Here is a 26,030-nt window from a genome sequence, read left to right as displayed (position 1 = left end):
ACTTTAGGGCTTCCAGATATCCGCCATGAACAATGAAAAGAAACTGAAATTAGAAAGCTCTTCCCTCGAACCGGAAGAGCCAAAGGACTTCCGGGATCACGTGGCGCACAAGTGCCAAAGGGCCAAAATGAAATAAGATTTGATGAAAAAAAAAAAAATTTGATGAAAGATGAAATAAGATGAAAACAAATTCCAAGATGAAAATAAATTTACAGAAAATAAATTTACCTGTACTTGTGCTTTCTCCTCCCCTTCACTCCTTCTGTGCCTTTAAAATACGGCGTGGTGAAGCTGGAAAGCTGCCTTAAGGAAGCTCCCTCTCCGTTTCTTTCACGTCTGCTCTCCCTGCTGTTAGCGTGATCGCCGTATTCTCCGCAGTGGTTGCGGTGATCGATTTGGCCGGGTTAGCCGACTTCCGCCCGCGTCCAAGATGGCGATTAAGCGGCCTTCATAACCTTTAGGGGGCTGGGCAGTGTTGACGCCGGAGCTGGCAGGGGGTGGAGCGGTTAGTAAACAGCAAATGCGGGAACTGCTGGGCCGGTGTCAGCCATGGACTGGAAAGAAATTCTTCGCCGGCGGATAGCGACGCCCAACACCGGTCCAAACAGTGAGTTTGGGAGGGGCCGCCTGCAGACAGAGCCAGGCCCTAAACTCCGGGAGGTGGGGGGGGCGGGGGGGGGGAGGATGGATGGGGAGGAGCAGCATCTGGGAGCCGTGCCTTTCGCTTCGGTAAAACCTCTCCTGACAAAGGAGGCTGACTGGGATGTGGTTTAGGGATCCATAGAGTTTTGTTTTTTTTGTTTTTTGGGTTTTTTTTTGCGATACGCGGGCCTCTCACCGTCGCGGCCTCTCCCGTTGCGGAGCACAGGCTCCGGACGCGCAGGCTCAGGGGCCATGGCTCACGGGCCCAGCCGCTCCGCGGCATGTGGGATCTTCCCGGACCGGGGCACGAACCTGTGTCCCCTGCATCGGCAGGCGGACTGTCAACCACTGCGCCACCAGGGAAGCCCTCCAGAGAGTTTTGACCCACACTTCCCTGAGAAGGGATTTGCGGGAATGAAAAGCTACCTTAGCCACGCACTTGCATGGTCCTGACCTAGACTTATGAGGGATAATTAAGAGTCCTGGCGCCATCAACCCTTTGATCCTACCAGAACCTATAATTCATTACCCCTACCGCCTTTTTATCGTCACACTATTCACTTCCCTCCTTATCCATTTTAGATTTAATAATCCATTTTTCCTTATCTCTTTCCCTCTGCCTCACGTTTGTTAATCAACCTGGTTAAAACTATCTTTACTATTTCACAACTGCATCCAGGACAGCTGAAAGTGGTTAGAGAAAAACGGAACCTTGGTGAATTTCCTCACTTTTAATTCATGTCCACTAACCTAAAGTAGGTGTTTCAGTCATTCATTTACACTTCTTCCGCGTTTCCCTAAACATTCAGTCTCCTACACTCTAAGGCAGTTCCTTCTCATCTCCCAAACCTCTAATCCTCAGTATGTCCTATGTACTCCTTACCTTTAGCTGATGAACTAGTATATATATTTGAGAAAGTAGAAGCAAAGAGGAATCTCACCTGTTCCCATTTACCATTTCTGTCAGTGCCCCCCCACTCCCCACCCACTATAGGCAACCGTGCACTCTGCGTTCACTGTTAAAATGGTGAACTGGCCAACAGTCCCTGTACTCCAACGCTGGATCGCATTTCTTTCTTTTATTCACTGACTTCACTCTGGCCTTATCCTCTCCTTTATACACCATCAAATTTTCTTTCTCTACTGGTTCATTTTCATCAGCTATGACAAATATGCTGTAATATCCCCCATCATTTAAAAAAAATCATTTGATCTCACAACCCCCTCCAGCTTTTGCTACATTTCTCCACACCCCTTATAGGAAAACTTCTAGGAAAATTTACCTGTACTTGTGCTTTCTCCTCCCCTTCACTCCTAAACCCACTCCACCACATGTCTGTTATCTGGATAACCTAGGCTATAGCAGTAAACAGAAATCCTTGTCCTTGTAGAACTTACAAGTAAATTGTATAGGTTTTACTTCTGTTGAAGGCTCTTTCTTTCATCAGTGTGCTAGATCCCATTTTTGCCCCCTCAAGGATGTACTCCTGCAGTCATCCTCTGTCTCCTGCATCATGAGATTTTCTCTCATTCACTCCCATCAGCATATGAACATGGTGGTATTTCTCCCACCTTAGAGAAACTTTCTTAACTTCCACCTGTAGCCTATGCCTCGTTATAGCAACACTTGTTAAAAGAGTTGTTGGTTGAATCTGTCGTTGTCTCTGATTCCTGCTTGTCATGATCGTCAGTGATCTTCACATTGTTCCAGTGCTCAGTTGTCCTTATTTTACTTGACCAGCCAGCAGCCCCTGCCAGGAACATAGTAGGTCACTCACTCCTCCTACACATACTTTCTTCTCTTGGTTTCTGGGAGACACACTCTCTTAGTTTTCCTACTACCTCACCAGTCATCCCTTCTCAGTCTTTGCTTTTTCTTCCTCTTCTTCCCAAGAACTTAATATTTGAGGGCCCAAGGCTGAGGCCTTGGTCAGTGTCTATTCTCTGTCTACACTCACCTTCTTACGATTTTAAATAATGTCTATTTGCTAATGTCTCCCAAATGTATACCTCTGGCCTGGACCTCATCCCAAATTCCAGGTTCATATATCTATCAATAATTGTCTACCTGACATGGCCACTAGGATCTAACATCTTAATCTTGTCTGAAATTGAACTCCCACTCTCCTTCCTAACTTGCTTGCTCGTAGTTTTCCCCATCTTAGTTGCCGACAATCGCATCTACTCAGGTCAAAACCTTTGGAGACATCTTTGACTGCTCTCTTTCTCCAAAACCCACATCCAGTGTGTCAGCAAACCCTGGGACTAAAAAGAAAATATATCCAGAATAAATTTACTCCTAGCCACCTCCATTGCAGCCACCCTGGCCCACGCCACCGCCATCTGTCACCTGGATTACTGCATTAGCCTCTTAATTCCTTCTGGTGGCTCTCTCCCTCATCAGAATGAAAGCCAGGGTCTTTCCAAAGGCCTAGTGGCCTGCCCCCCCATTATCTGGTGTCCCTCATCTCCTGCTATTCCCTCTGGCTCATTCTGCTGCAACTGCACTGGCTGCCTCCCTCTTCCCTGCACACACCAGGGACACTCCCATTTTCGTGCGTTGGCACTGGCTGTTCCTTCTTCCTGGAATGCAGTTCCCCCTGGATATCTGAATAGGCAACTTCCTCACCTTTTTTTTTTTTTTTTTTTTTTTTTTGGTCAATGTTATCTCAGTGAGAGAGTCAGTATCCCTGACACAGTTGAAAGCTGCATGTGTGTGTGCACTCATCCACTCACACATATACTTGTGTATCCCTAGAATAGTTGAATGATGTAATTAAAGTGACTCTTGGGATTTGGGCTCGGGTGATTGGATGATAGTGGTACCACTTACTGAGATGAAAATATGGAATTAGAAGAAGAGTAGTAAGGTGAGGGATAGGGAAAGTTATTCTAGGTATGTTGGAGCATGAGGATGAAAATATTTTGTTTTGAATGCATGAGTTTAGCGCAATGTCTGGGTTAGTGACATAGGTTTGGGGCTTAGAGGTTAAACTATGAAAGTTGAAATGATATAGGAAGAAGATTAAGAAAAAAGAAGAGGGACTTCCCTGGTCGCGCAGTGGTTAAGAATCTGCCTGCCAATGCGGGGAACATGGGTTCGAGCCCTGGTCCGGGAAGATCCCACATGCCGCGTAGCAACTAAGGCTATGCTCCACAACTACAGAGCCTGTGCTCTAGAGCCCGCGAGCCACAGCTACTGAGCCCACGTGCCACAACTACTGAAGCCCGCGCGCCTAAAGCCCATGCTCTGCAACAAGAGAAGCCACCACAATGAGAAGTCCGCGCACCACAACGAAGAGTAGCCCCTGCTCACCACAACTAGAGAAAGCCCACGTGCAGCAACAAAGACCCAACACAGCCAAAAATAAATAAATTTATTTAAATAATAATAAATAAAAGTGGATATATGTATATATATAACTGATTCACATTGCTATACAGCAGAAACTAACACAACATTGTAAATCAACTGTACTCCAATAAAAATTGGAATAAATAAAGACAGACAATAAGTAGATCAGTTAAATAAAAAACGAAAAAAGAAATAGCCATAAAATAGGAGAATCAACAGAGTGTGGTCTCATAGAAGCTACAAAAAGTTTAGAATCATGGACAGTATCAAATTTAACAGAGAAATCAAAGACAGGTGTGTCCATTAAACTAAACAATTAGGTCACATGTTGCCCTGGCAGTTTCCGTAGAGTGGCAGGATTGCATAAAGAGATAGTGAGAGGTAAGAAAGTAGAGATCACCAACACAGGCCTTTCATTTGAGAAAGTGGATGAGGAAGAAGGAATTATGTATGGCAACAGGTAGAAAGGAAGGAGTTTTGCGGAGGAGATGAGACAATGAGGGGTTAGCCTTGGGTGAGAGAAGAGCTACGTTTTCCCCTGAAACTGGCAGGAAGAAAGTAAGATGCAGATTTGATACCCTCCTGTCCTCCCACTCCACTTAGATATTTGTGGGTATCCATGCCCAGTAGACTCAGTTGTTGGTGAACTGGGTGGGATTCTCATCTGTTGAGGGTGAACACAGGGGGCTTGAGGAATGTAGTGAAAGTCTGGAGCAGTCAGTCACCAAGAGGACATCAGGCGCAAATAAAATATGTATTGGTGGTTTGGGGAGGCTGAGTTATTAGTAACCGTGAAATAAATTTGTGGGACCAAATATTTGCAAAATTTGGCAGTTTTCTCCAGCACCATTGAGCATTAGTAAACAGATTATAAAATTGGTCCAAGGTTAAAAATTAACAAGGCAGATATGGCAGAAATGCAGGCAGGAGTTTCGGGGAACAACTACACACATGTTGAGAAGGAAGTGAGACCAAGAAGAGGAAAAACTTTTGAGAAAACAGATCACAGAATTGAAGATCTCAATGAGGCTGAAGTGCAGTGAGGTTTTGGTAACCATAAGCTTGTTTTCTATGTCTGAGTCTCTTTCTGTTTTGTAAATAAGTTCATTTGTATCTTTTTTTCATATTCCGCATATAAGCGATATCATATGATATTTGTCTGACTTCACTTAGTTTGATAATCTCTAGATCCATCCATATTGCTGCAAATGGCATTATTCCATTCTTATGATGGATTAATATTCCATTGTATATATATATACACCACATCTTCTTTATCAATTCATCTGTGGATGGACATCTAGGTTGCTTCCATGTCTTGGCTATTGTTAATAGTGCTCCAGTAGTGAACATTGGGGTGCATGTATCTTTTCAAATTATAGTTTTCTCCATATATATGCCCAGGAGTCAGATTATAGGATCATCTGGTAACTCTATTTTTAGTTTTTTAAGGAACCTCAATACTGTTCTCCATAGTGGCTGTATCAATTTAAATTCCCACCAACAGTGAAAGAGGGTTCCCTTTTCTCCACACCCTCTCCAGCATTTATTATTTGTAGCCTTTTTGATGATGGCTATTCTGACTGGAGTGAGGTGATACATCATTTTAGTTTTGATTTGCATTTCTCTAATAATTAACAATATTGAGCATCTTTTCATGTGCCTGTTGGCCATCTGGATGTCTTCTTTGGAGAAATGTCTATTTAGATCTTCTGCCCATTTTTTGATTGGAATGTTTGGTTTTGTTGGGTTTTTGGGGGGGTTTTTTTTTTGGTATTGAGTTGTATGAGCTGTTTGTATATTTTGGAAATTAATCCTTTGTTGGTCTCATTGTTTGCAAATATTTTCTCCCGTTGTGTAGGTCGTCTTTTCGTTTTGTTTATGGTTTCCTTTGCTGTGCAAAAGCTTTTAAGTTTAATTAGATCCCTTTTGTTTTTATTTCCAATACTCTAGGAGATGAATCCAAAAAGATATTGCTGCAATTTATGTCAGAGTGGTCTATGTTTTCTTTTAGCAGTTTTATAGTCTGTGGTCTTACATTTAGGTCTTTAATCCATTTTGAGTTTATTTTTGAATGTGGTGTTAGAGAATGTTCTAATTTCATTCTTTTACGTGTAGCTGTCCAGGTTTCCCAGCACCACTCATGGAAGAGACTGTCTTTTCTCCATTGTATATTCTTGCTTCCTTTGTCGTAGATTTATTGACCCTAGGTGCATGGGTTTATTTCTGGGCTTTCTATCCTGTTCCATTGATCTGTATGTCTGTTTTTGTGCCAGTGCAGTGAGGTTTTGAATAACAACCAGAAGGAGAGAAAATTTTTGAGAGTATATTAGAGTTTAAGATTTCAGAACAAGAACAGGTAAGATCTGTGGTCTTTCTAAGTGAACAGAGTGCAGTAGAGGTGGAAGCCTTCAGAGTTGAGGGGGCACCTTCACCCACCTAAATGTTTATTCTTCCATAATGATTGCAGGTGAAGAAAGCTGTGCACCAGTCTCATGGTTCATGGTGGAGGAATGGCTAAATGACATGGCCATCTGCCAGCAGCAAGCAGGTTGGGTAATAGCACCCTGAGGTGTGAACTTCAGATAGGTAGAGGAATAGTGACTATGACACTGAAACTCCCATGAGACCAAGGGCTGTGCCTACTTTCTCGCTGCTCTAGCCCCATTGTCTAGTGCAGTGCTCTGTTTGGAGTAGGTGCTCAGTGAGAACTTTTGATTGAATGAATTAGAACATGTCAGGTCTATAAGAGAGGCAAGGACTTGAGAAAGAGACAAGTATAGTGATAAAAATAAGCAGAGGGAGCATCTGAGAACTGGTTGAAGATGTAGAGGAGGCTGTTTCCGTTGAAGATAGTGATTCTTGGTATTTCAAGAAAGTTAATATAGATGCTTAGTGTCTAAGTACAATTGTGAAGACCTTTTTTGTACTGTAATTAGACCATAGTGTATAGATGTCTTGAAAAAAATATTGTTTGATTTTAAAAGTGCTTTCCCCTCCTTAACGTGTTTTGTTACCAGAAAAAAAAAGTGAACAAGAATTAAAAGATGAAGAAATGGATTTATTTACCAAGTATTACTCAGAATGGAAAGGAGGTAGAAAAAACACAAATGAATTCTATAAGACCATTCCCCGGTTTTATTATAGGGTAAGTGGTATCTAAGCAAATGTCTTGCAGAGTTTGTAAATGAAATGTAATTTTTCAAATGGGATTAAAAATCTTATATTTTATAAATAAACAAATTGATTATATTTTAAATTTTGTACATTTATTGTTTCATTCTAGTTGACCTTATTATTTTTGACCTGATTAAATCTTGGTTTTTCATATAAGTGGGTATAAAAACACAAAGTTGTTATTTGCCACTTTTTTGAACTGTAGGCTTTTTCCTTCCTCCTAATTTTTATTATGGATGCTAGTAGTAGGTATTCTTTTGGATTATGTTGCCAGGCTTTCTATAAGACTTAGATTTACTTGGCTGATCACAATTTTAAACTTTGTCTTTTACTCATAAGGTGTAAAATGTTTTGCTCAAGGCTAAACTGAAAAATAGATTGAGAGTGGAAAACAAATTTTAAGAGTTATACTTAATTATATGTTTCCTTGTGCCAAAATGGTAAAGAAGGCTTTGAGGAGGGTTATAGATAAAACAGTAAGACTTTAAGAAAGATATTTACAGCTGAAATTGAAGGCTTCTGAAAAGAATAAGTCCTATTTAGTATTATGGGAAATGTAACTACTATAGAAAAGTTAACTTTGGAATTTTAGCTGAATATCTCTTAAACCTGTTACCTCCTAAACTCAATTAATTACAACATTATTTGCAAAGAAAGTAAATATTTTGTTTTGCTTGCATCAAGGAGTGAAGTAGATTATCCAGATAATTTTAACTTATTTCTTCAAGTACAAACTTTTTTGTACTTGTGTACATGTGAACCATTTTACTGGAAACTTTTTTGTAATACTATATGTCTCCCAGACTTTTAAGAATTATATGACTAATCCACGTTTGTCATGGAAAAGAGAAAAAACAGGTAAAGTTGATATTTTCCCGTAATAACATTGCCCAGAGATGTAAATAAACATTTTTACATGAATCCTTCTACATATTTCTATATGTGTGTGTGTGTGTGAGTGTGTGTGTGTGTGTGTTTTAACAAAAATGGGGTCACATCATACATACTGCTGTTGCTTTTTTGCATTTCACACTTTCTTAATCAGAGGCAGTTAGACAACTGAGAATTTTTTATAGTCTGGGGGAGTGGGAAGAGGACTGCCATTTATTGAGTGTCTACGTACTTCAGAGCATTTTATATTCATTATTTCATGTAATCAGGATTGTGAAAGCATTATCTTACTAACCCAGGAACAGCCCTCAGATGCTGACATTACTCCATTCCCAGGACTCAACTTTCCTGTATTTCTAGTACCAACCATCCCCTTGTGTTTTCTGAGGGAATCCCCTTTTCCCCCATTTCTATCTCTTCTCTGACCTCTTCCAGATCCCAAATGGTTTCTGGTCTGCAGATGTAGATTTGTGGGATGTTCTTTCCCTTGTTTCTTCTTCATCTACTTCCACTCCACTGCTTTAGAGAAACCACCTGTCATCTTTGGTCACCACTTCTCTCCTTGGCTGGTTAGCTGGTTGACTAGCCACTGGAGCACAATCCCAGTCTCAGCCCCAGCCTCACCTCCTAATGCATATTCCTTCTCCATCCCTTTTGATGGGAGGGATGGCATCTTAGTTCTTAGAAATAAAAAGTGAAAACCATAGCCCCCAATTTGGACTGTGGGTTACTTAGCTACATTTAATGGGGCAAAGTTACAGAAAAGTAAGAAGAAATCCTCAAAGCAAATTGTTTGAAGTTGTTAGAATGAGTCATTTTAAAGCCTTGCTTAGGGAAATCACCACAGGAGGACGAACCTCTGCTTTGGAGGCCAACTAATAGACATCGGCTTAATTATCTCTAGGAAGTAAGGTGACCCAGTCTCAAAAAGCATACTTGGCTAAAACTGTCGCTCTTCAGCCAATCCTAATTTAGTTCTTTATTAGTCTAAGGTTACAATGGGAACAGTGCTCTACAAATATAAAATGAAACTTGAGCTACATTGAGAAAATAGAAAAAGTGGTGGTCATAAAGTAAAATAAGAGCATGACATTCGGATACATTTAGTTTGGGGATGGTTATCCTACGTTGAACATCTGTCATAGTACTTTACTCCTAGCAGTCACTAGGAAATAGCATTAAAGTCTGCTTAATTGGGAGAGGTACCTAACTACCCAGTGATGGAAATGAGATGGAGAAGAGAAAATACACTGAATCCCTGATGTCAGAAGACCCGCATTCAAATTTTGTTACTTTAGTTGCACAACTTTGAGCAAGTCATTAACATTAGGTGTGAAATTGAGGGGACAGAGGAGTACAGGGAACCAAACCAAACAACTCATAAGAAATTAAGACAGACTTGGACTCTGAAGATTTAAATCTTTAGTCTGGGACTGGCTAACTGCATATGTATTCTTGATAAAGTCATCCATCTCTTGATTTCCTCACCTCTAAATTGAGTATGATGAAATGCATCTCACAGGGCTAGTAGGATTAAATTAGAATGAGTGTATTGATGCCTGATATATTATGGGCACATACTAAATGTTGTGTTTAATTTTTAAGTAAACCTGTATGGATCTGAATAAAGAAACTTGAGCTAGATGGTTAGCCTTTTCCAGGCAGAACTGGCTTCACTGATCACTGAATTCTCTGTGGATCTCTTTTTATTAAATGAACTTTTTAAATAAATGATGACCTGAAATTAAGCAAGATTGAGATACAAAAAGTAATTTTGAGACAGTAGTATACATAATTTTTTATGAGGCCAAATACATTTTACATAACCCAATAGTCTAGAATTTAAGTGTAGAAATTAACTCTACAGTGTATTTTTAGCTGCCAGCTGAAGATGAGGTCTTACTACAGAAATTAAGAGAAGAATCCAGAGCTGTCTTTCTGCAAAGGAAAAGCAGGGAACTGTTAGATAATGAAGAATTACAGGTAAGAATGGAATAAAAGGTTGCTTTGGAGGTTCACCATTTCTTGTTTGTACTACATGTATCATGTGGGATCTCGGGGTGCCTAAATGGAGCCAGTAGTGCAGTGACTGAAAGCACAGGCTCTGTAGCGATGGTTCCCACCAGAATCAGCTGCAAAGCTTGTGTGTCCCAAGGATAGTTTTGTGTTGTTTTTTAAAGTACATAGGTGATTTTTTTTTTTTTTGCGGTACGCAGGCCTCTCACTGTCGTGGCCTCTCCCTTTGCGGAGCACAGGCTCCGGACGCGCAGGCTCAGCAGCCATGGCTCACGGGCCCAGCCGCTCCGCGGCTTGTGGGATCTTCCTGGACTGGGGCACGAACCCGTGTCCCCTGCATTGGCAGGCAGACTCTCAACCACTGCGCCACCAGGGAAGCCCTCCATAGGTGATTTTAATGTGTGGCCAAAGTTGAGAACCACTACCGTAGGGAGTAATATTAAGAAGACTATCATCTCCTATTATCCTTTTGATTACTAATAACCTGATAAAAAAATAGCTATGGACTTCCCTGGTGATCCAGTAGTTAAGACTCCACGCTTCCAATGTAGAGGGTGTGGGTTCGATCCCTGGGCAGGGAAGTTCCGCATGCCATGTGACATGGCAAAAAAAAAAAAAAAATAGCTAGCATTTATTGAGTGTTTACTAAGTTCTAAAATTTTCATATACTGTTCCTCTTTAATCTGTGTAACTATATGATGTAGACACTGTTATCCTTACTTTACAGATCAGAATTGAAACAGAAACTTTAAGTCTACTGTCCAAGATCACAGAGCAGGGCTGGGATTTAAACCCTTGCATTTTGACCCTACAGTAGTCTATCACTTTAATGGAAATAACACATTTAACTACGTTTTTAAATTTTGTGCAGTTGATTATAACATCTTAATTTCTGCAATTCTCCTAAGAACTTATGGTTTTTGCTGGACAAGCACCAGACACCACCCATGATTGGAGAGGAAGCAATGATTAATTATGAAAATTTTTTAAAGGTTGGTGAAAAAGCTGGACCAAAGTGCAAGTAAGAATAATATGATTAACAAAGGAGTATGTTATGTTAAGCATTTTAAATGCCTTAAGTAAATGTTAATGAAAATTTAAGTCAATAATATGATAATTTGAGTCAGCTTTTCATTAAACTAATAAAGTTTAATAAAATTATTTACAGTCAAGAAAATTACATTGGTATAAAGTTATTAAAAGAAATAATATAGCTTATTTACAGCATTATAGGTCTTCATTCTTAAGACAATAGAATTAAAGATGTATGGCTTAACATTTTCAGTTTTGAACTATAGTTCTCACTTTGATTTTTTTCCTACCACTTTGATTTTTAATTGTTTGAATTTATGCTGTTGTCTGCTAAATCATACAGAAGTCATTTTTATATTATATTGGCAGATGATTTAATCTTTATTTCCTTTCCTTAGGCAATTTTTCGCAGCAAAAGTCTTTGCTAAACTCCTTCATACAGATTCTTATGGAAGAATTTCCATCATGCAGTTCTTTAATTATGTCATGAGAAAAGGTGATTTCATTTTCATTGTACTTGAACTCCTTCTATCTGGGAATCAAGTAGGTTTCCAGTCAGTGCTTTTATAGTATCCCTTCCATGTCAAACAACTCTTAGTAAATTTGAATAACAGAATTCTTGTCTTTTGACCAAGATTTGTTTTCCTATTATTATGATTCTCTCCTGGAACTTACTAGAGCTGAAAGTTTCTACCATACATTTGGGTTCATTATTATAAAAAACAAACAAAACAAAAGCCTCATGTATCTTGAAGATACTAGCTAACTAGATATATCAAAAGCTGAGGGGGCTTCCCTGGTGGTGCAGTGGTTGAGAATCTGCCTGCCAATACAGGGGACACGGGTTCGAGCCCTGGTCTGGGAAGATCCCACATGCCGTGGAGCAGCTGGGCCCGTGAGCCACAATTACTGATCCTGTGTGTCGAGCCTGTGCTCTGCAACAAGAGAGGCCACGATAGTGAGAGGCCCGCGCACCGCGATGAAGAGTGGCCCCCACTTGCCACAACTAGAGAAAGCCCTCGCACAGAAACGAAGACCCAACACAGCCATAAATAAATAAATAAAGCAAAACTGTCAACAAGTAAAAATAAATAAACACTAAAAAAAAAAAAGCTGTACCAAGAGTTTTAATGGATGGTTATTTGAAATACTTTAATTCACTGGTAATTTTATTTCGCCAATATATTACAGGTTGAGTTGCCTGAGAGGATAGTTTCAAACTCACAACTGTAGCATCATCTCAAGGAGTATTTATTAAACAAGTTGGAATTGTTATGATCCCTATAAGTTCCATAATGACCTGTCAAGTCCTGTGTGTACCAGCTTTAATATTTGGTTGTGGTAATTAACCTCAGTAGAATAAAAGCTGCTTCATTAAAGGCATAATATCAGAACTCCTGTTTTGGTGGAACACCAGTATTCTCAAGGGCATCAACTTTACTGTCACTTTAGGCATGGTAGAATTGTTGATATCTGCAGTTAATTCTATGGTATATTTATTTTGTTTCAAACAATTTTTGGATTAATGAGATAAGTAATACATGTGAGAAAAATATGTTTATAGAGTCATTAAATTAGCTTGTCTCTCTAATCTATCTCCTTTTATGCATATATATATATATATATATATACACTAAAGCATAAATCTTAATAATTATATTTCATTTTCTTGTTTATTGTCAGTTTGGCTTCATCAAACAAGAATAGGCCTCAGTTTATATGATGTTGCTGGACAAGGGTATCTCCGGGAATCTGTAAGTATTAACCTACTTTAATAAATGCTAGACACCAAAATGCTAAACAGTAGTTATCACTGGGTGTTGAGATTACAGATAATTCTTATTTTGTTTTTGTTTCTCTGCTTTGTTTGTTTTTACAAATAACGTGTTACTACAGAACTTTTTAAGTGTATATTGGTCACAAAAATTCCTTTCTAAATTCTTTTTCTCCAACCTTTAAAGAAAAAAAAAGCCTTTTAAAGGAGAAGAAAAGAATGTAATGTTTTAACTGGATTAAAAATCATTGAAAAAACAGTGAAAAACTTTTGGTTATTCATGAGTGTTATCAGTGTATGACTGTTTTAAAATGTAAGGGCCAGTAGTTTTTCCTTTTTTAGGAAATATAAGAAAAATAATGTGACTATAGTCCCACCTGCAGGTTTGGGTTGTAAGGTCAGTTACCAAGAGGCTATTTATTTCCCATTAGGCACTAATTTGGTTATTAACAGGTTATCAACAGAGAATTATAGCCTCATGATCCAAATCACTATTCTTGTAAGTGTGGGTATCTCAATTATATGGGGACTTCCCTGGTGGTCCAGTGGTTAAGACTCCGAGCTTCCAAGGCAGGGGGCCCAGGTTCAATCCCTGGTCAGGGAACTAAGATCCCACATGCTGCGCAGCGTGGCAAGCAAGCAAGCAAATAAATAAATAAGTAAATCAATCAATCAATCTATATCTTCTTTTCAGCTCAGGCTTTTTTTCCCAAATATATACAAAGGGGTAAGGGAGTTATGCATAAATATGAACCAGGTTAATTCATCACTTAAATAAATATTCAGATATAAAATTTAAAGAGATGTAAATTCTCTGTTATAGTTTATGTTTCCTGTTATAATTTGTTGCACTCTGTTTTATCCAGATTTCTATAGATAGAATCTGTTAGCTCATACTGGATATTTACACTTAGAAACCTTTCTAGGGCCACAGTATGATCCTTGTCCTTTAAGGTTCAGATCAGCTTGACAGTAAAAGGTTCTTGCAAGATGTATTAAACACTAGTTGATACTTACTCAGGTCAGATATTGGAGTACTTCTATAGCTCTGAGAATTCTTGTCAGCCATTAGTTGGTTTACAAAACAAACTTTTCTTGCCTCTTCCCATGAATGGAAACAAAAATTGAAAGAAGAATGGGAGGAAGAGAGAAAAGCAACAGTATATCTCTGTAGTTGTGTTTTAAAGGGAGTAATGTTCCCTTCTCTCAATGAAAGAAAACATTTCTCTCAAAGAAAAGAAATAACTCTCCTAACCTTGGCACTTTGCCTTTTGAAACCAGAGTTTGTGTCTCCCTTATTTAAAAGACAGTAATTTCCAGAGCCAACATCTGTAATTTGAGTAGTATAGGCAAACTCTCATTCACTTACTAAATCTTATTAAATAAGCAATTACCAAACACTTATTTGTGCCAGGTACGTTGCTAAGCCTTACTCTTATGGTGCTTTTTTCCTAGCAGAGTGGGGAGGCAGACACTAAATTATCAGCAACATGATTTCAAAGAGTGACAAGTTCTAAGGAGAATATAGGGTACTAGGAAAGTGTATGACTGGGGTTGGGGAACTATTTTAGATAAGATGGAAGAGGTGCCTCTTTGAGATAGTGATTGAGTTTTAGCCATGAAGGATGAGAAAGAAGCCAGCCTTATGGAAATGTAATACAGAGGGAACAGCAAGTTCAGTGTCCCCAAGGCACAGTTAAACCTGACCTGTTCTAGGAGCAGAAGGAAGCCAGTGTGGCTGGAGCATATGAGCGAGGGTTAGAGTGACAGGAGGTGAAGTTGGAGAAGTAGGCAGGGCCACATATTGGGCTGTTAGACCATGATAAAGAGTTTGGATTTTATATTGAGACTAATGGGAAGCCATCAGAATTTTTTTTTTTTTTTTTGCGGTACGCGGGCCTCTCACTATTGTGGCCTCTCCCGTTGTGGAGCACAGGCTCCGGACGCGCAGGCTCAGCGGCCATGGCTCACAGGCCCAGCCGCTCCACGGCATGTGGGATCTTCCCGGACTGGGGCACGAACCCATGTCCCCTGCATCGGCAGGCAGACTCTCAACCACTACGCCACCAGGGAAGCCCAGCCATCAGAATTTTTAAGCTGAATCTGTCAGGATATGGTTTACATTTTATTTTATTTATTTATTTTTTGGCCACGTGGCTTGTGGGATCTCAGTTCCCCGGCCAGGGATTGAACCCTGGCCACGGCAGTGAAGTTCCGGGCTCCTAACCACTAGACCACCAGTGAACTCCCTGGTTTATATTTTTAAAAATTACTGGATGTGTGGAGAATGAATTGTAAAGAGCCTAGAGTCAAAGAAGAATAATTAGGAAATTACTCTGGTTGTCCAGGTGAGAGATGATAGTGGCCCAGACCAGGGTGATGTCTGTAGAAGCCAGTAATAGATTAATTCAGTATATATTTTGGACACACACCCCCCAACAATGACAAAAATTTGCTGCTGGATTAGATTTTGGGGGTAAGGGGTGGGGGCCTTGGTGGAGAAAAGGTAGGAACCAAGTTTAACTTTTTTACTTTGAATAAATGGTGGAATAGGGGAATATGGGTGAGGACCAGGGTTGGGGATATTAAGAGTCCAATTTTGGACACACCATGTTTGAGATGCCATCTGTTCTACAACTAAATTATAAAGTGTTTCAAATGAACTAGAAACATTATACTTTACAATGGATAAAGCAAAAGTAATGAAATTATTAAAATAAATATAAGAAACCATGAGAGGCTTTTAAATATATAATCTTGGAATAGGGAAAGCCTTTCTAAGTATGACAAAGCTCAGAAGTCTAAAAAACAATAAGTTCAGCTAAATTTTTAAAAATCTGAGAGCAAAGACCATCATAAACAAAGTTAAAACAACAAGCCAAGAAAAATATCTGAAACTCAGTCACAAATGAATTTATGTCATCATTCATATAGTTTTAATACTGAATAATTTTTAGGACTGAAATTATATTCCAGTATCTCATGAAGAAACAAGATCAGACATTTAACCCTTTCAAGTTTTATTTTGTTTTGTTCTTTCAGGATTTAGAAAACTACATATTGGAACTTATCCCTACTTTGCCACAATTAGATGGGCTGGAAAAATCTTTTTACTCCTTTTATGTTTGTACAGCAGTTAGGAAGTTCTTCTTCTTTTTAGACCCTCTAAGAACAGGTAAAAGAAAATCTTACCTAACTTAGATATTATCATTACTTCTAAATCTCAATAACTAGAGAAAAGTCTTTAAAATGTTATTTATTTTCCTAACATGTTATTGCCATTAATACATAAATCTTTTGACATGTAGATCTTTTGATTTACTTGTGCCAACCATAATCAGCTGTGTGACAGTGGGAATATCACCTAACCTTTTTACAATGTTTTCATCTCTAAAATGAAGTATATTCTCTCCAGATCTAAGAAGCCAGGTATTCTGATATAATTTGCTATCCCTGATAGGTAATATACTAGAGCATTATTCTTTTTGATCAAAAATATGAATTGGGAGATAGGAGGACCATTTAGCCATGATGTGTTTTTCTCATTTTCAAGTTAACTATCCTATATGAGGATCAGATTTGTAAATTTTGCCTCATTAACAGTACATTTATCAATGTACTGTTAAGCCAAGCCTACCTGCTAGGCTTAAATCCATGTGTCTGGGACAGAGGCCCAAATCAAAGCCCCTGATACTCCTTCTGTCCTTGAAAATGCAGCTGTGAGTCCATCACAGAATGGGGTAGCTGTCAGTTTTTTTAAACGCCTCCATTATAGGCACACACACATCTTTTTCCTCGGAAATTTATGCAATAATAATAGCCAACCGTTTTGACTGTTTAATATGTACTAAGTACTGTGCTAAGCATTTTACATAGATTCTTTCATTTTCTTCTCATAACTCCATTAGGAAGGTATTATTACCCACATTATATGTGTGAAGCAACTAAGATGGATTGCATGTCTAGGAGTGGCATTTAAATCCTCTCTCTCTTAACCACGCCTCTATACTGCTTTCTATTCCAGAACCTGCAAAGGAAAACTGGAAACAGTCTCCTTATTTGACTGCTGACAGTATCATATCCATAACCACAAAAAAATTGACACAACTTTTTTTGGAATCTGGTCTCAATGTAATTTTGGAATTTCTCAATTGGATGTATATAGTTGGGGGTATATAGGTAGACATACCTATATGAGATTTTATTAAATATTCCCTGCAGATTTCCCTTTTCACAGAAATACATAGTAAGGACTTTGGAGCATGAGAGCTAGGAAGTTTAAAACATCAATTGTGCGATTGCTCTTCTAAAATAATACTTTTATAAAATTGAGTTGCTCTTGTTTTTAAAATTAAGTAATTGTGTTTATGTTCTTTAAAGGGAAGATAAAAATTCAAGATATTTTAGCATGCAGCTTCCTAGATGATTTATTGGAGGTAAATATGTTTTTAAACTACTTAATTATATCACTTCACAGTTGCTATCTTCTAATTATGTCTCTATGCTCATATAGTTAAGGGATGAGGAACTGTCCAAGGAGAGTCAAGAAACAAATTGGTTTTCTGCTCCTTCTGCCCTACGGGTGTATGGTATGTTCCTATAATAATGCTATAATTTGAATTATCCGTTCCTCAGTTAATGTTTCATTAACTGGTGTTCAAAGGACGGTTTTATACATAGCCTAATTTACCTTAAGATCAAAGTATTCTAATTTCCTTAAGAGCTTATATTCTAGATTATTAAATTTTACTTGTTTAAATATCAGCGTTTTATATTTTTGTCACTCTTATTTAAGTTAGTACATTTCTAACACTTTAACATAAAGAATGTAGTTTGATTTTTTTGTTGACTCAGGAACATTATTATGAACAGCACCTGTGATCTTGCATTGTGATAAAATGCTACTCTCAGGGTCCACAGAGGGTGTGTTTTAGGGCCTAGTTTGCTTTTTTTTCTTGAATTTCATTAGTCTGTTACATTGTCCTTTTGAGTGGTCTTGTGACTCATTTTGGCAACCTTGACCTCTGCTTTCAAGTGCCAGCATTTCAGTGCTTTATGTTGGTTGACCCCTACCTCCATCTAATTTAGAATCCTAGGAAAGTTATAAAAGGTTGCAAACTGAAAACAAGTAATGATGTAAGTGAAATAGCATAAAGGCATGACCTTTATGATGAGTTTTCTTTGACTGGTTCTGGCTTAACAGTTGTTCTGATAGAGATTGCAGGGATAGCAGATGTCTACCATGACTAACATAATTAGTTTAAAAATCAAAATATTAACCAATAAAAATAACTTTTTGTTAGTGTTTATTCTTTTGTCTTTTAGTTAGAACTTTATTTTGGTCATAAGTGTCTTTTTATCATCTTTCTCCCCAAGGCCAATATTTGAATCTTGATAAGGATCACAATGGCATGCTCAGTAAAGAAGAACTCTCCCGCTATGGAACAGCAACCATGACCAATGTCTTCTTAGACCGTGTTTTCCAGGAGTGTCTCACTTATGATGGAGAAATGGTAGTAGTTTAAATCTCTAAGTTTTAAAAATTTAGGCTCCCACAATTTCCAAAAGGCTTTTTTTTAAATTGAAATATAGTTGACTTACAATGTTATATTAGTTTCATGTATACAACATAGTGATTCACTGTCTTTATAGATTACATACCAAAGTTATTGTAAAATATTGACTATATTCCCTGTGCAGAGATTTCATTATTTTTTATGGCTGAGTAGTATGCCATTGTATATGTATACCATATCATCTTTATCCATTCATCTGTCGATGGACACAGGTTGCTTCCATATCTTGGCTAATGTAAATAATGCTGCTGTGAACGTTGGGGTGCATGTATATTTTCAAATTAGTGTTTCCATTTTCTTCAGATAAATACCCAGGAATGGAATTGCTGGATCATATAGTAGTTATATTTTTAATTTTTTGAGGAACCTCCATAATGTTTTCCGTAGTGGCTGCACCAATTTGCATTCCCACCAACAGTGCATGAGGGTTCCCTTTTCTGCATATTCTTGCCAACACTTGTTAGTTATCTTTTTAATGGTAGCCATTCTGACAGATGTGAGGTAATATCTCCTTGTGGTTTTGATTTGCATTTCCCTGGTGATTAGTGATGTTGAGCATCTTTTCATCTGCCTGTTGGCCATCTGATGTCTTCTTCAGAAGAATGGCTCCTGGGCTTCCCTGGTGGCTCAGTGGTTAAGAATCCACCTGCCAATGCAGGGGACACGGGTTCAGGCCCTGGCCCGGGAAGATCCCACATGCTGTGGAGCAACTAAGCCTGTGCACCACAACTACTGAGCCTGTGCTCTAGCGCCCTCAAGCCACAACTACTGAGCCCACGTGCCACAACTACTGAAGCCCGTATGCCTAGAGCCCGTGCTCCGCAACAAGAGAAGCCACTGCAATGAGAAGCCCACACACTGCAACAAAGAGTAGCCCCCCCTCACTGCAACTAGAGAAAAGCAACGAAGCAGCAACAAAGACCCAAAGCAGCCAGAAACAATAAATAAATAAAATAATAAAATTAATTTATTAAAAAAACAAAAAGAAGAATGACTCCTCAGGTCCTCTGTCCATTTTCTTAATCACAAAAGCCTTTTTCTTGATATGATACAGCATTATTTTCATATCAGTGTATAACAGTATCTTAAGAAGTATGAACTGATCAAATTACTTGAGATTCAGAACCTTTGATCTTAAGGTAAATTTGCTTAAAAACATTACTTCCTTTATGGACTCAGGGCAAACAGAAAATTTTAATATTTTCATTTCATTGTCGGTGCACCTATTGTAGAGAAGTGTGGACTAGTAAAAAAAAAAAAAATCTGAAAAACAGGTAAACCCTATTGACTATTTTCATATAGATGGTTCATTCATTAAATTACCAGGTCAGATATAGTACCACATATGCCATGATTTAATTTAATCTAAGAATCAGGTAGTATTACTCTAAGTGGCTACCTTAGCAGCTAAAGATTTGCTAACATGCACCTGTCCTTTTATCACAACAATGCAAAATACTTGAGAAGAAAATTCTAAATAGCATTTTTAAATCACCATTCTTGCTATTAAAAATATGTGTTAAGGATCTGATAACTTTTCGAAACCAATGATGCTTAAGAAATGGTCATACTGTCAGAAGAGAATCAGGGTTTTAGGTTTTATCATTTAGCTTTAATAGCAGTTTTCTGAATAACACCATTGTTAGCCAACTGCAGAGGGAAAAGTGCAAAAACTCTGCTTCGTGACTCCCACAGCTGCCTACCGTTAACAGTGAGGAGCCTGGAGTATGCTAATAACCTGATGAATAAAGAAAATCAGAAGCTACAGTTAGGCATGGAGTTTAGACCATGATGAGGCTGCATCTCTAGCTCTTTATACTACGATTTATGCAGAAAAGAATTCTTAATCTTAGCCTAAGAAAATCCTTTCCAAGATTATAAACTTTTCCAAGTGAGAATCTCCCAAGTACTTAACTTTTTTTAAACATGCAGAAAAAGTAATCTGTGACTCCCTTTTTCGTAGAGAAAGCTTTCTGTTCTGTTCGTGTCTTTTCAGCCTTCATTTGTACTCTCCTGCCCCCTTTTTGGATGAGAACAGTGTCAGATCACCGTAGAATATCTGGCACTCTTTTTTTCAATAAATTTGTTTATTTTTGGCTGTGTTGGGTCTTCGTTGCTGCGTGCAGGCTTTCTCTGGTTGCAGGGGGGGGGGGCTACTCTTCGTTGCGGTGCACGGGCTTCTCATTGTGATAGCTTCTCTTGTTGCGGAGCACGGGCTCTAGGCGCGTGGGCTTCAGCAGTAATGGCTTGCGGGCTAGTTGCTCTGCAGCATGTGGGATCTTCCCGGACCAGGGTTCGAACCTGTGTACCCTGCACTGGCAGGCGGATTCTTAACCACTGCACCACCAGGGAAGCCACTCTGGCACTCTTAAGATGACTTTTTGGAAATCATCTGAATTAGAGTTTAAAACTAGTTCAGAATGACCACACCGAAATGAAAATACAAATTTAGTGGCAACATGCAAAGGTTAGTCACTGTCCATTTCAAAAGCCTAATGAATGAAAATTATGGCTTAACACAGCAAATCTCTCATAAGAAAATGAGCTGTGCCCCCTCAAACTGTCCTGTACAGATAAATTGCTATGTAGAATTCCTAGAAACCAACATTAAGTATATATTAAGTATGGATTTCTCGTTTCATATTTTTAAAAGAATTGCCATCTTTGATTACAAACATCTTCAAATCATCAGTCACTTGAAAAGTTAATTACAAATAAGGCCTCTAATGAATGTCATTTTCTTTTCTATAGGACTATAAGACCTACCTGGATTTTGTTCTTGCATTAGAAAACCGAAAAGAACCTGCAGCTCTGCAATATATTTTCAAATTGCTTGACATTGAGAACAAAGGATATCTGAATGTCTTTTCCCTTAATTATTTCTTTAGGGTAAGTCTCATTTGTGTAAATGTGTCTTTGTTATACAATTTGGTTTAAATTACCTACCCAATGACAATTTTATCTAACTTGGGATGTTTAAATTTAACAAAAGCGTTTACCTAACAGATTTCAGAAGGAAATCAAGTCAGGTTTTAGTTTTGGTTTTTTCTATTTTTAAAAACATAAATGGACTAAATCAATACTGATTTGATTAGTCGTAGAATACTAAAAAGTGTGTAAATACACGTCAGGGGCTATTAGCCAGTGGAGATACAAACATACCTGAGAAACTGTATGCTCTTGGTGATTAAAAACTAGTATGTAAAATCCTACAGAAACTTTAATTATACAGTACAGAAAAGGTAACTCCTTTCCACAGGAGTTTTGCACATCTGGTACCTGTAGATTCTTTTCATTGCTATGCTGTAAAAAATATAAATTTAAAAATTGGCTAGAATTGTGGGCTGCATTTCAGTGTGAAACAGATTTGCTGAAATACTTATTCTGTGCCGTAGGTGGTCTCAGAGAATAGCATGATGAGCTCTGAAGTGGAATTTGATTGTATTTTACCTGATAAGCATTCAGCTGCAGCAGGTGTAAATGTAGGAATGTCTTCCCTTTTAAGATAAATCCTAACACACCACTGTAAAGCAATTATACTCCAATAAAGATGTTAAAAAAAGAAAAAAAAAGATAAATCATTCCTCAGTTTGAACGGTGACTTTTCTACTTGATGGAACGGTTTTGTACAGTAGTGTCCCATTCCATTGCCACATTTCTATAGCTAGTTTTCAGAAGACCATCTGATTTTTATATGGTTAAGATTGATAGTAAGAAGAAATTTTTTTTAAACAATAAAAATGACATTTTCACATCTTTGTCATAAGAAGTTTTCCCCCAGAGGCTTTTTCTTTTCCACTTAAAAATTTTTTGATACTTTTAAAATAACTTTATCTGATTTCTGAGTTTTGGAGTATATATTTCATAATTTCATGTTAAATTCCCTGAAAAGCTTTCTATTATGATTTTCTAGGTAGTAATGACTGCAGATTATTATAAGGATAAATTACAATCCCAGTATTAGGATGCATTTTTTAAAAATTGAATGCTACGTGGGCTTATATCAGTGGCTCATCTGAGAATATAGTATCACCCGTCATAGGGATGTCCCCCACTTTAGGCAGACCTATTAAATGAAAATTCAGTTTTAGGAAAACAAAGTAAATATATCTTTTGGAAGCTAAATACTCAATTCCTTTTCATAAAGATTTTTCATAGTATCCTCTACTCTTTGAATATTAAATTTTATTTATTAAATACATTGAAAATATTTCATACCTTTATTTTATCAAAGTTTATTTAGGCTTGGTTGTATGCGCTAAGGTAAAAAGTTACTGGTGCTGAGCCCTGCAGTCCTGGACTGTTCTTAGAGCCTTTGTACATCAGTATCCCAGTGATAAAAGCTGGGCCCAGATGGTGCACTCTAGATCATTCCATCCAGGTCTCCTGCTCTAGTAGCTTCGAGTGTACTCAGATTCTCATCTGCTGCAAAGAGATGCCCTGTGCACATTCTGATATCAGTGGCACTACAGAGTAGGCACTTGGAACATATTATTTTCCAAGAATTTTAAGCTTCACATTTTCCAGTGAATGACTCCCACCTAAAACATTTGTTAGTTCAACTGGATCACAGTAGTTTCTCAGTCAGCATTTTTTTGTTAAAGTTCATAAAAGAGAAGAGTTTGAGGGAGGTTTACCTCCATTTTTTCTGTCAAGTAGAAGAGAAAGTGTAGGGTGGGAGGGGAGGTGGTGGATTGGGTGCCTTAAAGAATGGTGAAGGTATGAACAGCGTTCCTGGAAAATGGGAGAAGCAGGTCATAACAGAATTGCTAGGCCTGTTAAAGGCCCATCTTGGGTTGGAGACCATTCCTATGCAATAGTAATCTGTACTCTTGTATAGTTTCTTTATGAAGTTCTCCATAGCTAAGGTGTAGGTCTAGAAAGGTTGATGGTTACACTGATCCACTGTTTAGGTTTTGCTCAGCAGATGTGAAGCAAGTCAAGGAATTTGAGAATATTGGCAAGAGCGGTTAAAACGATGAGGCCTATGGTCTGAAAGGATAGGAAATGGAACTGGAAAGGGACCATGGGACAGGACAGGGAATGTTGCATATTTTGTTTTTTATTTAAAGATTTATTTCTACTAAATACAGGCCATACAAGAACTAATGAAAATCCATGGACAGGATCCTGTTTCATTTCAAGACGTCAAGGTTACTTTTTTTCTTTCATTTACATAACACCACATAATCATTTGCATTAAATGAAGTTTTTACCTGAAAGCAACTTATGAAATACTGAACCAAATCAAGTATTTGCTGTTATTTGCTCTGAATTAATATTTAAATCATTAGAAACTGAGAACATACTTGGACTAATGATTTGTGCAGTATAAGATTTTAGCATTGTCAGTCTCATGTTCTCATTGGAAGCATTCATTCATTTTGATTGAAAACTAAGAGAATCAGTATCCTTTGGTAGTCTCTTCCACTGTAAACTGAATTTGGGGGAGCTATTTAGGTTCAGGCACGTTTTTAGTCTGCTACTTCAAAGAGCTCGCTTGGTTTGGTATTTAAGGAAACATCAATCTTTCAGTATGAAAACTACCACTATTTGAAATACATGCTGCTACTTAGCATTTTAGTAATCAGACTTTTACCAGCTGTGAACCACTTTGAGTATCCAGTATTAGTTCAGGTGAAGAAATGTAATAAAATAACCCATCCAGTTTTAACCAAGTATAATGAGATAAAGGGCTATTTTGGTTTAATATAAGTGGGAAAAATTGAAACTATGCAACTGGCAACTTAAGAACTAGTAATTTTAAACTGCCACCAACCTGGAAAGGGAAGTTTCACATACACGCAAGATTAAAAGTTCATGCATTTCGTTTACCTGAATTGTTCTAACCTTTAAAAATGCAATTTGCCTCTTTAAATGCTATTAAATACTTTGAGTGATTTTACTACAAACAGATTAGAAAACATGTACTAATTCCCCGTAAGTAATCTTATAGTACACGTCATAATATAGAAGAGGTTCTTCCATATATTCCAGTCATTTTTAGCACAGTTTAGTGTCACTATGGATGACTAGTTCTTTAATACCGAGCTCCCCCTACCCATTCCAGGTCCAGAGTAAAAGGCTGACATCATTATTGGAAATGAAGCTTTGTCACTGTCTTGGCTCTAAAGCATTTAAGTTTTTACTTTGAGCCAAGTTTGCACTTAAATCAAGGCCTTGCTTTATCACCAGTTAGAAGACAACAGAAAAATATAAGTAGTTAGTTAACATATATTCAAAGAACACTGCATTAGTTTTGCTGCTAATTAGCTATGCAGCTTAAACTCTGAGCTTCAGTTTCTCTGTAAGACACATACAGGCATACCTTGTTTCATTGCATTTCTTATAAATTGAAGGTTTGTGGCAACCCTAGTCAAGCAAATCTATCGGTGCCATCTTCCCAACAGCATTTGCTCACTTGGTGTCTCTGTGTCACATTTTGGTAATTCTCACAATATTCTATTATTATTATTATTATTATTATTACATTTGTAATAATAATGGTGATCTGTGATCTTTGGTGTTACTACTGCAAAAAGATTACAACTCGTTGAAGGCTCAGATGGTGGTTAGCATTTTTAGCAATAAAGTATTTTTTAATTAAGGTATGTATATTTTATTAGACATAATGCTATTGCACACTTAACAGACTACAGTATAGTATAAATATAACTTTTATATGCACTGGGAAACCAAAAATTTCACATGACTAGCTTTATTGCAATATTCACTTTATGGCGGTGGTCTGGAACTGAACTCACAGTATCTCCAAGGGTATGCCTGTACCTAAGGAATCTTCCAATAAAATTTTGTGCGTATAGAGAAGAGGTGGATTGCCTGTTAAATTAAAAAGAAAAAATTGGAACAAAAAATTTTACATAAGCTCAAGTGCCAGCCCTGAATTTTAGATCACTGTATGATAGAAATTAAGTGAATCAGATATCAGATTTCATTGTATTTTTTTTCCTCTCTTGCAGGATGAAATCTTTGACATGGTAAAACCAAAGGATCCTTTGAAAATCTCTCTTCAGGATTTAATCAACAGTAATCAAGGAGACACAGTCACCACCATTCTAATTGATCTGAATGGCTTCTGGACTTACGAGAATAGAGAAGCCCTTGTTGCAAATGATAATGAAAACTCTGCAGACCTTGATGATACATGATCTCTCAAAGACTAGACTGTATTCATTAAAATAAGCTTGAATGCTGCATGTAAAACCTTTGAAGCAGAATCCTTAGAAATGGTCTAAATAAAACACTTCATATGTCTATAGAACACAGCAAATGTTCTGGTTATTGGAATTTTGGTTGTAGTGGTCTGGAAGAAATGGGACCAAATTAGGAGTCAGTAAATTCTGGTTTCACTTAGCTCAAATATGGCAAGTGTGATCTGGTGAAGGTAGGAGTCCACTTTGAATCTGTATAATCTTTAGAAATAAAGGAAGTTTTAATGGAATAGTTCTGACATTAGTCACTAAGAATTTGAATACTTGAAAGATAGTTTAAATTATATCATTTAACCTTGAATATTCTAAAGTATTATGTATATCAAAGATTACAG

The 26,030-nt window shown here is 37.8% G+C and overlaps 2 protein-coding genes across 7 annotated transcripts in view; one reads left to right on the top strand and one right to left on the bottom strand.

The window, feature by feature from the left end:
* PRORP (protein only RNase P catalytic subunit) overlaps window positions 1-418 on the bottom strand; it is a 132,185-nt gene extending 131,767 nt beyond the window's left edge. Inside the window, exon 1 of one of the 2 annotated variants that reach the window (XM_032621548.1) lies at window positions 229-418. The gene's annotated coding sequence lies outside the window, so the exon portion shown is untranslated. The remainder of the gene's footprint in view (window positions 1-228) is intronic. The other variant, XM_032621553.1, reaches the window with a different exon arrangement.
* PPP2R3C (protein phosphatase 2 regulatory subunit B''gamma) lies at window positions 416-25,749 on the top strand. 5 transcript variants are annotated; one of them, XM_032621559.1, is made up of 13 exons: window positions 416-607; window positions 7,018-7,145; window positions 9,944-10,048; window positions 10,990-11,102; window positions 11,512-11,609; window positions 12,797-12,867; window positions 15,930-16,062; window positions 17,268-17,323; window positions 17,401-17,476; window positions 18,264-18,400; window positions 21,215-21,352; window positions 23,557-23,616; window positions 25,444-25,749. In XM_032621559.1, exons 1-13 carry the CDS (start codon window positions 550-552, stop codon window positions 25,630-25,632), a joined length of 1,362 nt encoding a protein of 453 aa, XP_032477450.1. In that variant the 5' UTR covers window positions 416-549; the 3' UTR covers window positions 25,633-25,749. The 5 variants fall into 5 exon arrangements, with proteins under 5 accessions (XP_032477450.1, XP_032477451.1, XP_032477454.1 ...); XM_032621560.1 differs by having other exon boundaries at window positions 513-611; XM_032621563.1 differs by lacking the exon at window positions 416-607 and having other exon boundaries at window positions 7,033-7,145; window positions 9,933-10,048; window positions 10,953-11,102.
* Window positions 25,750-26,030: the final 281 nt, after the last annotated feature.

Source organism: Phocoena sinus, chromosome 2 (assembly GCF_008692025.1).
Source record: "Phocoena sinus isolate mPhoSin1 chromosome 2, mPhoSin1.pri, whole genome shotgun sequence".
In the NCBI taxonomy this organism is placed as follows: Eukaryota; Metazoa; Chordata; class Mammalia; order Artiodactyla; family Phocoenidae; genus Phocoena; species Phocoena sinus.
Note: the sequence above shows the minus strand (reverse complement) of the source record. Positions and strands in the feature narration are given on the sequence as shown.